The sequence below is a fragment of the Physcomitrium patens genome, chromosome 25 (assembly GCF_059467195.1).
Source record: "Physcomitrium patens ecotype Gransden chromosome 25, ASM5946719v1, whole genome shotgun sequence".
Taxonomy (NCBI): Eukaryota; Viridiplantae; Streptophyta; class Bryopsida; order Funariales; family Funariaceae; genus Physcomitrium; species Physcomitrium patens.
Window position 1 is genome coordinate 13,130,188 of NC_143434.1, and position 12,811 is coordinate 13,142,998.

Genomic DNA, 12,811 nt, shown 5'->3' on the forward strand with positions numbered 1-12,811 from the left:
CTGTACTCTTCAACTTAAATTTGCACAAATTCTTTAAACAAGGACATTTTAAGTAACGAGCTATTCTAGACATAGCCAACAGAACACTCCCGTTCAAGCATTGCTTCCTCAGAACGTTTTATCAAGAACGGTCTTCGTGTAATGAAGAGAAGCACAATATTATGGATACCCAGTTTTATTATCGACTAATAATTACAGTAACAACACAAGACATGGGATTAATCTTTACGGCTCACAACTCACATTATGCGGAGTGCATGATCAAGCAGATCACAAGCCTTTTTGATTTAAATCCGCTAGGTCGAGACTTCAGCAGATTTACTACATAAGTGCAACATGTAGATCAGCAGGAGTTGGTGTAGTCTATCTTGAACTGGCAACCATCACCATACGTTTTGACGCCGCACTTACGACAGTTTCGGTTCCTCAATTCATCATATGCCACAACCATCTCTCGCCCAGACAGGTCGCAGTTGAGAGTGTTCAGCCCAGTGACATAGATGTAGCAGTGCCCTGAGCAGACCCCAGCTGCAGACATCCCGTTGTTGACGTAGTAACGCTTGGTCAGTGCTATCTTATTAAAGGCGGCGTTACAGTCGCTAGTTGGAAAATCCCCGCATTGCGCAGAGCGTTCACAGGATTGAGTATCGCAACTGGCAAGGGCAATGGCACTCAAAACTGCCAGGGCGAAGATGATGCTGGTGGCGGTAGCTTTCATTTTGGAGATTGGAGATGAAGCTTAGCAAGACTGGGGTGAGAGAGAGATGGACACAAGCTGGTGGAATTGCCGATGCAGCCTCAAAAGAATGAAAATGTCTATTGCGCACCTAAACCAGCACTTGTACCATGTGTGCTTCAGTTTCACGATAGAGAGGACGAATACCCGCTGAACTCCGAACTACAGAATCAATACAGAGGACTGGATGCTTGGTGTTCCATAACAGTGAGGAATATTTATACCATGAAGAGCGCGTGAAGAGCGAGCGTATTTGAGTTTTTAGTACCGAGATCACAGCAGAGCGACGGGGTGCTGTTGATCCTTTGCATGGATGCTATGTATTAAATGTAGCACCGATTATTGTGTTTAAATGATATAAGATTGTTGGCGTAAGTCTACACATCGGTTCTACGAGCTACCTAGAACTACACATCAGCCACCTGCACCTCGGCATAACATCGCCAACTAGACCAACTTGAGTAGTAAGTAGTTTCAGTTATTCCACTTGACTCAAATTCATCGGTAGCAGGTGCGCCAAGTTGAATAGTAACTCGGCACACGTAATATACCAGCTTCAAACCAAATAATCACAATGCAAAGCTTCCAACTTTCATTCCACATTCAGAACACAAGTATGTGTCGTTTGTCGCAACAAAGATAACTACAGTTGTCATCTTTAAGGGTTGTTTGGCTGGATGGCTGGTATAAAATTCCACTCCTTGTTCAAGAAGACATCAAGCACTTCTTCCGCACTTTCATCGATGATGCAAGGAAGCAGTATACTAAACTCTAAGGGGTCCTTTTTTTTTCTGGCTGTGGTTTGGATGTCAATGGTTATTGTTAGATTGGCAGAATTCTTGTTGCTGACCATTTCCGCAGCAATGCTCTCATGGCGTCCTTCTCAATTTTTTTTTTTTTCTTGAACGACAATGCTGAACATGACAACTATGCTTTCTAGTTTCAATGCATGCTGCTTTATTCTCTTCATGATATACCATGTCATATAGGCATGAAATACAATTCTGTTGAGGAAAATATACTGCTGACCACCATAATCTTTCTTCAGGAATGTGAATTTGGCTAATCATCAAACCCACCTTTATGAAGCTGGGCTTACTGAGCTCCCAGACTCTAAGCAAATGTAGAGAGCGCAGTGGTAGTTTGACTTACAAGAAAAAGATGCCATTTTTGCAAAGCAAAATCAGCTTAGAAAACACTCAAAAACTGCATTCAATTGTGACCAACAAATCTATCTACGGCATCAGAAAAAGTGCGGAAGCCTTAGTTACAATGCACGGCCAGTGAGATGGTGGCCAGGAGGTAAATATGATAGACATACTTTGAACCAGAAATAGGCGAACAAAACTTTTTCAATCTTGTATTCTGGTTATATTTCCATAAATACAAAAAAAACATATCATCTGTTGAGTATAAAACTTCTAAAAATTAGTTTACTTGATAAAACTTTATGCTGCTTCTTCAGACTTGGAAACATACATGGATATTCAGACTGCTGACTTGGATACGTGGTCAGCAGTATATTATTTCAATATATAGAAATTCAGACTTTTCATGTTATTCTACTGCTGACCTCGTATCAGAGTCTTTGAAAGTCCATGTCGGTTATGATGTTGTTGCTGTTGAGACTATCATTTCAATTTCTATATAAAATGGTGTGTTGAACTCCGGCCAGAAGCTCTTGTCCAAAAACACACAGTTGCTCCTAAAATCGACCTTATCACCTACAGCAACGGGAAGAGTTATGGAGCCCAATAAATACAACATTGTGCGTGGTGCAGTATCCAGTGAGAGGTGTCGATGATCAATCACCCCTATAATGCACGCCTCCCATTAATGCTTTGCTTGCTTTCGGTTGCGAATGATATGTTCAACAGTATTTTGGCGTATCATAGTGAGTAAAACGTTACAATCCATGTAAAAAGACATTAAAATTTTTACATTTACCAACTTTTCTTTTCATGCTTTTAAGTTGCTCAGGTCATGTTTTTATATTTTGTTCAAACAGAAAGACAAAAACACTGCAGATGATAATCGCTTAGGATGGATAAATAGGTCACCAAATACACAAGGATTCTATAAGGCATTGAACTTCCACCTGTGATTCTTTCCAGATCAAACCAGATAAGTGTCTCAACTTTGCTTTGTAAGCTTAGCAATCAGCATGGTTGAGAGTGGTTTGTACCTAAAAGGAGTGTTTAAATTTTAATTAGAAATAAAGAATATTAACAAAGAATTATCTTTTCTTAACCATGATTATAGTAAGAAAACAACAAAGTTGTTAATAAAAAATAAAATTTTAAATAAATAATAGAATAATAGAATAATAATGGTATTGAATTTATTTAAATCAAATATTAATTTTTTTGCAATTTTAAGCATGAATGAAATCTTATACTTTATTTTATAAATTTTAGTGTATAAAAAAAATAATTAAAATCTTACAATGAATTGAAATCAAGAAAATCATATGTTTAATTAATTATTAACTATAAGATAAACTTATTTCAACATACATGCAAATTTTTAAGTCTCATTTAAATAGCTTATACATATTTATCAACTACATTACCATTGGTAGGATCAATGATTATAACTTACATAATATTATATCATAGTGTATAAATATAGAAAGAAAAAAAAATAATAAAAAAAATTAAATTTAAACTTTGTCCTATTATTGCTTATCTACATTGTAGGCACTTGTGATTAATTTGCAAATGTCCAACATCACGACATGCACCATAAGACATTATCAACACCTTACATTGGAAAAGCTCAAATCCAAATAGATTTCTTTTTGTATCATTTCTCTGTAGCAAATGCCTTATTATTTGTGCCATCTGTAGTTTTTCAATAGATTGTAATTATTACTATGATATAATTTAGAATTCTATAAGTCCATACATTTTTTGATATAGTAGAAAGCTATTGGTGGTTGTTGAAACCTATTCCAATGTATTGGATAAAAAATTGAGTATATTATGACAAAAATGAGGATTATAACTAGTTTTGACAAGTGCCAATGGCAATCAAATTTGTTGAGATTAAAGAGTCGCTCTTTACATGACATAGTTTGAATTAGATGTGAGCATGGTAAACTAAGAATTGCAATAATAATTCCTTTGCATGGCTTAATATTACCTATGAAATATAAATGTATAAGTTGAGCTTGCTTATAGATTTTCTTCAATACTTAGAGAGATTAATTAATTGACAACTTGAAAGATCTCATGGCAAGAAGTTGGATTGATAAATACTAAGATATCCATCTTTTCATGAAAAAGTTATGCCACATATTCCTTGTGCATGTTCTTGATGCAAAATTTCAATTCCTTGCATATGCCAAGAAAATCAAATTTGCTTGATCCAAGATATTGCTTGAATGTATAATACATGTTTTTTTGCTGTGGAGGTCGCATAATTACCAAAGTAAAAAATCTTGTTTATCAAAGCAATAATAAACATCTTTTTATGCACATCAATCTGTGTATTCTTAAAATATATATATATATATATATGTATATTCTTTGAAAAAATTGACATTCTAGGTTTCTACAAAGATGCTCCATTGTTCTTCAAACTCATCCTTGAAATACATAAATACCACTAAGTGCTAGTCTTTCAAAAATTCTTATCATTGCTCATATGTAAAGTCAAGCTTGTAATTTTTTTATAATATTCTTATTAATATACTAAAGGCATAGAAAAATAATTGAAAGTATAAATATTTCTTTGATTGTATTTATTATAATTTTTTAATCAACTTAATCAAGTAAAGATATATACAAAAATAGATTTACAAAGGCAATATAACTTGATACACATCAAAGAAGGAAATAAATAGAAGACTTTGGTTTGAACTAGATATGTATATTTTGAATATAATATCATAACTTTTGGACTCACAAATACACCAATTCTCATGGATATACATAGATATTCTAGTAAATACCTATATGATTAAGTAGAAATAGGCAAAAGTACATTAAAGTAGATTAATTTCATAAGATCTTTTGGAGAAGCTTCTTAGAGGCTTCATAGATGCTGCTTGACTTTACATGTGTTTGTAGTTGATTGGTAGGTTAGAAACTTAGTCAACAAGTTAACCACATATTGATATCTTGCGAAACAAGCTAACTATGTGGCGTACATATAGAAAACTTGTCTTGCAAGTTAAGATACATGTCTTTCAAAGTCAACACGTTTTGGAGGTCTTATAGGACATCACCATGTAGCTCCTAGTTAAGAATATATATGGAGGCAAGAGTGAAGCCTTCTTCATTCTTGTCAATGCTTTTCTAGTCTTTAGTCTTGTTTCAAGACTTTCTAGTCTTCTTCTTTTTAACAATAGCCATTCTAGTTTAATATTACATCACCTTTTGAGTTGCTTTCTAGTTCTCTTGAGTGATACAAGAGTGTATTGAAGATTTTCTTTCTTCAAGATTCATGTCCTTGACAGTTTGACAAGAGTACTAACATACTATTTTTGTCTTATTTTAGAAGTGAGTGGATTATCTCAATTCTATTGTTGTATTTTGAAGATTACAGACTATCCACCTTTAAAGAAAAAATCTTATTTTCTAACACTAATCTTTTCTTTAAAAAGAGTAGATTATCTCTCTTTGTGGAAATTTTTATTAGAGATTGTGGATTACCTTCCTCTAATTTAACTTTTGAATTTCTTTGAGTTGTTTATAGAAGAAAAGATTATGGATACTACTTTTAGCGGAAGTAAAAATAGATTTCTAACTATTACAAATCTTCATGAGCTTGTCAATATTCTAAGAATAGAAATCTCACATATTTTTAAAATGAATCATCGAGGTACTATGCCTACCCCTATGGAAGAAGTTCAGAGTCTGTGGCAAGAAGTTGTGTAATTGAAGGAAGTAAGTAGATCGACCTCACAACCAATTCCAACAAGTTTTGCTTCTACAAGTATGACGAGGATAAGGATTAATATGCTTGAGAAGTTTGATGGAAGAAGTTCAAAATTTTGAAGATTTTTGTAATAAGTCAAGCTCTATGTAAGGTTGCATCATTTTCAATATCTTGATGGATTTACTCAAGTTGGATTCATAGGTGCACTTCTATCAAGAAGTGTTCTCTATTGGTTTGCACCTTTAACATAGAAGTTTAAAACTTTACATCATATATCTTACATAATACTAACCATATATAGATCTTATATTTAAATATTTATCTAAACATTGATAGAAAATATATTATTATTTTTATAATTAATTTTATTTGATTTCATTCTAAGATATTTTATATGGAAATTATATTTTTTTAAGATTCTAAATTTAAGTACATATGTCACGGACACAAAATACAGACTTGAAATCTAACAAGAAGTTCAAGAAGAAGTGGCAGAACTAGATTAAACAGATGAGTACAAGAACAACACCAGAAAGGTGAGCTAGAACTCCAAGAGATGTGTTGTCGAGACTGAAGAACTCTTCAGCCTCGATCCCTATATATACTCCTACTTAGGAAGCTTCTCGAGCTACTTCTATTAACTAAAAAGCTTCTAGAAGGTTCCAGAGGATTCCTTTCTAGAAGGTTCTAGAAACTTCTCGAGCTACTTCTATTAACTAGGAAGCTTCTAAAAAGTTCCAAGAGATTCCTTTCTAGAAGCTTCTAGAAACTTCTCTCTAAAAGGTTCAAGAGGCTTCTCTTCTAGAAGGTTCCAGAGGCTTATTTTCTAGAAGGTTCTAGAAACTTCTCTCTAGAAAGTTCTAAGGAATATGTCCCTAACATCACCCCCTCCTTTAGCTTCGAGGTCTCTGAGAAGCAATGTTGTTGATCAGTACCAACGCAAGAAAATGAAGATCTGTCGCATAACTTCTACTATGGACTCCAACTGTTGTTCACGAGGCAAGTGGTTCATTGACCCTTGAAGCCAACGGTAGTGGCCCACGCCTTCGACTTCTGACCAAGCATGAACTTCTGTGTCCTCATTGTGAAATTGTCCTGCAAACACGCCTTCTGGTTGACCATCGTAAGCAGGCTCGATCTCAAATACGATCACCAGTGATCGGTTATTCGGTATCCTCCGTCGTCGTCGTGGTACATGTAGTTCTTCATCTCGGGGTCGCCTTCGTGAGCTACTCGGTTGCGATACTCTGACTGGCATAGTATCTATCTCTTGGCTATCCATATCAAAAGACCAAACTACGATCTATCTTGGAGAAAATAACTACATCAACTATGAATTTTGCTGGTACTCTCCCCTTTTCTTATATTGTTGGGAGAACAAGCTTCAGAAAGAAGCTATCATCGAATTGATTTAAGTTTATCGGGATGTCGTTGATGAAATTCATGTACCTTTTGTGGCGCATTCGCAAGATTTTCAACTGGCTCCCACGTTCGCTCATTAATGTCATAGCCGCACCAATGAACAAGATATTCTAACTTTCTCCACCTTCGTCGTGAATCCAATACATTTTCAACCTTGTATTTTTCATGGTTCTCGATTTCAATACTAGGTGGCGGACATTGCACTCTTTCAGGAAAAGATGACTCTCGATAAGGTTCCAACAGAAAAACATGAAAGACTTGATGTACCTTCATAGAAGCCGATAACTCCAGCCGGTATGCCACTGGATTAATTTGCTTCTGGATGATAAATGGTCCCAATCTTCGATAGTCCAACTTATCACATGGTCGCTTGGTCTTGATATTTTGTCGAAGAAGCCAGGCTTTGTCTCCAACTTTGAAAGTAGGTGCTGGATTCCGAAATCTATCTGCAGACGTCTTATAGGATTCTTGAGCGGATTGTAATTGAAGCTTCAACATAGTTTGAAGCTCTGATAGTTGCTTCGCAAATCCTTCAGCTGTTGGATTGTTATTTGTTGACGGACTCAATAAATTAAGCTTCGAATGATACCCATAGTTGGAAAAGAATGGTGTTTGTTGAGTCGACGCATGGAAGGTGTTGTTATATGCAAACTCGACTAGCGGTAGATACGCAGTCCAATCGTCTTGCTGATAGTTGATGCTGCATCGTAAGTACTGCTCCAAGACTTGGTTCACCCGTTCCGTTTGGCCATCAGTTTGAGGATGAAAAGCTGAAGAAAGCTTGATATCCACCTTCAATATCCCAAAGAGAGATCTCCAAAACTTTGACACAAACTGGGTACCTCGATCTGATATGATATCATCTGGTAGTCCATGATATCGATACACATTATCGAGAAAGAATCTTGCTGTGACTTCACTGGACGATGTCTTCTTACAAGGAACAAAGTATGCGATCTTCGTAAGCCGATCTACCACGACAAAGATGCTGTCAAATGAGTTTGATGATGGCAAGTCCATAGAAATTGAAGACCATGGTCGACGTGGAATTGGCAATGGCTGTAGAAGTCCATAAGGGCGATGCCGAGGATTCTTAGATCTTGAACAGATGTCACAAGAAAAGACAAAATCTTTCACATCCTTCTACATTTGGGGCCACCAAAAATCTCGGGAAATAAGCTCCAAGGTCTTGTTGAATCCAAAATGTCCCGCAGCTGGAAAATCATGGCGAGATTGAAGAACTCGGAGTCGTGCTAGTCCTTTTGGAATGTACAATCGCTCTTCAAAGTATAAAAGATCTCCCTCCACCTTGAACTTGTCGTCATTGGTACGTTGCTTGATATCAATGGCTACTGAATCTTTAATGGTCATAGCACGTACCTGGTTTAGGAAGTCAGCATCAAATGATACAATAGTAGCACAAAGTTGAAATCTCTCTGGCTTCAATAACGTTGTACATTGTTGATCAAACGCTGCTTCTCCAGCCTTTGATGCAAGATACGATCTCCTTGATAAAGCATCGGATAGTCCTTGCTGCCTTCCAGGTCTGTAAGTGATAACAAAATCGAATCTAGATAGCGACATATTCCACCGAGCTTGACGCCGATTTAAAACTCGAGCCGTCATGAAATACTCCAAATTCTTGTGATCCGTATATACGGTTACTGGATGTGCAGCTCCTTTAAGAAAGTGATGCCATTCTTCGAATGAATCCACTATAGCAAGAAGTTTCTTATCGTGGATCTCATAATTGATTTCAGCAGCAGAGAACTTCCGAGAATAGAATGCAACTAGATGGAGCTTCTTATCTTCACTCATTTGTGAAAGCACAGCTCCCAAAGTAAAATCTAAAGCATCAATTTCTAAATAGAAGGCCTTTGTAAAGTCTGGATGTACCAAAATTGGAGCTGTAGTAAATGCTCTCTTCAAATCTTGAAACGCCTTCTCCGCCAAAGGTCCCCATTCCAACTTATCCTTGCATGTTAATCGAGTGAGAGGAGCAGCAACTTGAGAATAATTCTTGATGAAGATCCAATAGAAGTTAGCAAAACCAAGAAAGCATTGTACGTCTCTAACCGTCTTCGGAACCTCCTAAGACATGATTGCTTCTACTTTCTTGGGGTCCATCTTCAAACCTTCTGTAGTCACAATGAACCCCAAAAATTCCATCTCCGTCTGGTAAAATAAATACTTTTCTAATTTGGCATATAGTCCTTGCTTGCGTAGTTTCTCCAACACCAAATGAACATGCTCCTCATGCTCTTCCTCGTTTTTAGAGAATATTAGAATATCGTCCAAGTAGATGACAACAAAATCGTCGAGGTGTTCTCGAAAGATGTCATTCATCATATGTTGGAAAACCGCTGGAGCATTGGTAAGACCAAAAGGCATGACATTATATTCGAAATGACCATACCTTGTACGGAATGCTGTCTTCCACTCATCTCCTTCCTTGATTCGTACGAGATTATAAGCTCCCCTTAGATCAATTTTTGTAAAGATCTTCGCACGTCCAAGTTGTTCTAAGAGACTAGAAATCAAAGGTAATGGATAACGATTTTTCTTTGTTACCTTATTGAGGCCTCAATAGTCTACACACATCCGTAATGATCCATCTTTCTTCTTCACAAATAAGATGGGTGCTCCAGCTGATGATTTTGAATGACGAATGAAGTTCTTGGCTAGATTCTCGTCGATGTACTTTCGTAACTCTGCCAACTCCGTTTGCGATAGATTGTAGATTAGGCCAAAAGGTGGTTGTGCTCCTTCTTGCAAGTCTATGGCACAATCATATGGTTGGTGTTCCGGTAGTATGTCGGCGTTCTTCTTTTGAAACACATCTTTAAAATCTTTATATTGCTCCGGTATACTTGCTGTTGAGATCTTCTCCTCGGTAGTTGGAGCCGCATAAATGACAAATGGAGTGCCTTCCTTAGATGATCTTATAAACACTCTTGCTCCAATGAATAAGGATTTCTTTTTTCGAGGTTTTTTACTAGGTTTTTTCTTGGGTGGTTTTGTGGAAAAAGTCATCTTCCGCAACCTCCAATCTATCAATGGATTATGTTTTTCCAACCAAGAAAGACCAAGAATAATAGGATTTGATGGGGTTCTAATAATATTAAAAATAATATGACTACTATGGTCTTTAAACGTTACTTCTATAGGTTTTGATTCATGGGTGATGCTACCAGACAATAAAGGTCGTCCATCTATGACCTCAACATGAACAGGTTTTGATTTTTGTACTAAAGGGATCTTATGACGCTTTGCAAATTCTTCGTCTAAAAAATAAGCTGATGCTCCTGAGTCTAGTAGTGCTAAGGTTCTCAGTTTTTGAGGGCCGATAAACAAAGGGATTATAAAACAAAGTGCAGGTTGGGCAGAAAGAAAGGAACCTGATTGTTGTTGGGATATTTCATTGTCCGGCCGCACGGTTCCTACTATGGCTGGGCATCCTCGTTTTCCTGAACAAATACTCCCCTAGTCTTGACTATGCCTCGATTTTGCTTTTTGGGGCAGTTTTCGACTTTGTGGCCTTCTCCACCACAATACAAGCATAAATTTTCTTCCATACGTTGCTTTTTTTCTTCTATAGTAAGAGATTTGATACGTACCGCATCAATTTGCATGTCTTCCACCTCTGAATGCAAATTCACACCGCTTGCCGACATAGTTGGAGCATGGCGAATTGTATGTTGTCTTGAGCGTTGGTCTTGGCGACGTTGGAATAGGTAATTATCGCACTTCACAACTTGGCTAATGGCTTCATTGAGCATTCGTGGATCAGGAAGAGTTAACAGCAAATCCTTCACATCATCTCTTAAACCCCAATAGAATTGACTCATCAACGCTTCTTCATCCCAATTGATGTCACATACTAATTGCCTGAAATCCGAAGCATAGACTGATGTAGAACGCATCCCTTATCGTAGCGACCGGATCTTTGTTGTAGCCCATCAAACCTTATCGTGTTCACCAAATGCTTCCGCAAATGCTTCCAAAAAGGTTTCGAAGTTGTTTAATATGGATGATCGTTTCTCAAACAAAGGAGCAAACCATGATAGAGCTTGTCCCGTAAGTAAGGTTCCAACAAGCCCAATACGTGACTCCTCCGTTGGATATCGTTCGGGCTGTAAAACTGTTATCAACCTGATTTGATTGACGAATCCTCGAAACTTGGAACGTGTTCCATCAAACTTATCTGGAAGGCTAACTCGAGGCTCCTTATGTTGTAGAACTAGCGGTTCTTGTCGAACCTGAGGTAAAGTTATTTCTCCAAGTGCCGAAATTTGAGGCTGGTGTAGTTTAGATTGTGCTATCCCAGATACTCCATCATTATAAAGCCTTGCCACCACTCCTTCAATCTCTGCAGTTCTTTGTGATAACGTAGCGAGGGCATTCATAATAGCATCTAACTTAGACTCCGAACTTTCTGTCATACTAATGTCTTGACCTCCGGCCATTCTAAAAGAAGGACAAAAATGACCCTATAAGAGGCAATATTGGTTTATAGGAGGGTAATCCACAACCTATAAAACGCCTTAAGAATTTCAAGAAGAGGGGTAATCCACTCTCTCCAAGAAGAATAAGACTCCAATATTATAACAGAAGAAGTATCAGTTTAGAGGAGGGTAATCCGCAACCTCTAAAAAATGCTAGTATACCTTCAAGTAGAGGGATAATCCACACTCTACTAAGAAAGAACTAGCTCCGATATCTCAAGTTAGTGTAGTCTCGACAAACTGTCACGGACACAAAATACAGACTTGAAATCTAACAAGAAGTTCAAGAAGAAGTGGCAGAACTAGATTAAACAGATGAGTACAAGAACAACACCAGAAAGGTGAGCTAGAACTCCAAGAGATGTGTTGTCGAGACTGAAGAACTCTTCAGCCTCGATCCCTATATATACTCCTACTTAGGAAGCTTCTCGAGCTACTTCTATTAACTAGGAAGCTTCTAGAAGGTTCCAGAGGCTTTCTTTCTAGAAGATTCTAGAAACTTCTCGAGCTACTTCTATTAACTAGGAAGCTTCTAAAAAGTTCCAAGAGATTCCTTTCTAGAAGCTTCTAGAAACTTCTCTTCTAGAAGGTTCCAGAGACTTCCTATCTAGAAGCTTCTAGAAGCTTCTAGAAACTTCTCTCTAAAAGGTTCCAGAGGCTTCTCTTCTAGAAGGTTCCAAAGGCTTGTTTTTTAGAAGGTTCTAGAAACTTCTCTCTAGAAAGTTCTAAGGAATATGTCCCTAACAACATAAGTAATTTTGATACTTAAATATTTTTATTTTATTTTATTTTATGTTTTATTTTTTAATTTTTAAAAAATATTATTAAAAAAAAATACTTTCTATGTTAATCAATTAGAAATGTTATCTATTTGATAAATGTCATTTATTTAATATATATTATATATTAGATATATAATATATTTAAAGATTCAAGTAGAAGTTTAAAATCATAAAAGATAAATCAAAATTTTATTTAATCTTCTATTTGCATGTGTGTAACAAGAATATATTAAATATTTATTGATAAATAGATAATAATATTTGAATATATTAATATTTCTTTAAAATTTATACCAAAAATTTAAAAAAGATGTTTTATATTATATAAATTAAGTGATATAAGAAAGTAGTTTTGAAAAAAGAGTTATGTTTATTTTGCCAATAAATTTTAAAAAAATTAAATAGTGGTAAATTAAAGAAAAAACGATAATTTGATGGTAATAGACAACAATTTTTAATATAAAAAGTAAAATAAAAATTTA

General features: G+C 36.1%; 1 protein-coding gene across 1 annotated transcript; it reads right to left on the minus strand.

Moving 5' to 3' along the window:
- Positions 1–343: 343 nt before the first annotated feature.
- Positions 344–718, minus strand: LOC112277357 (uncharacterized). The gene has a single exon (XM_024509550.1). The coding sequence runs from the start codon at positions 716–718 to the stop codon at positions 344–346; it is 375 nt and encodes a 124-aa protein (XP_024365318.1).
- Between the last annotated feature and the right edge of the window lie 12,093 nt (positions 719–12,811).

Excerpts from the sequence above, each read along its gene's own strand:
- LOC112277357 (XM_024509550.1), bottom strand. The coding sequence starts at position 718 with ATGAAAGCTACCGCCACCAGCATCATCTTCGCCCTGGCAGTTTTGAGT.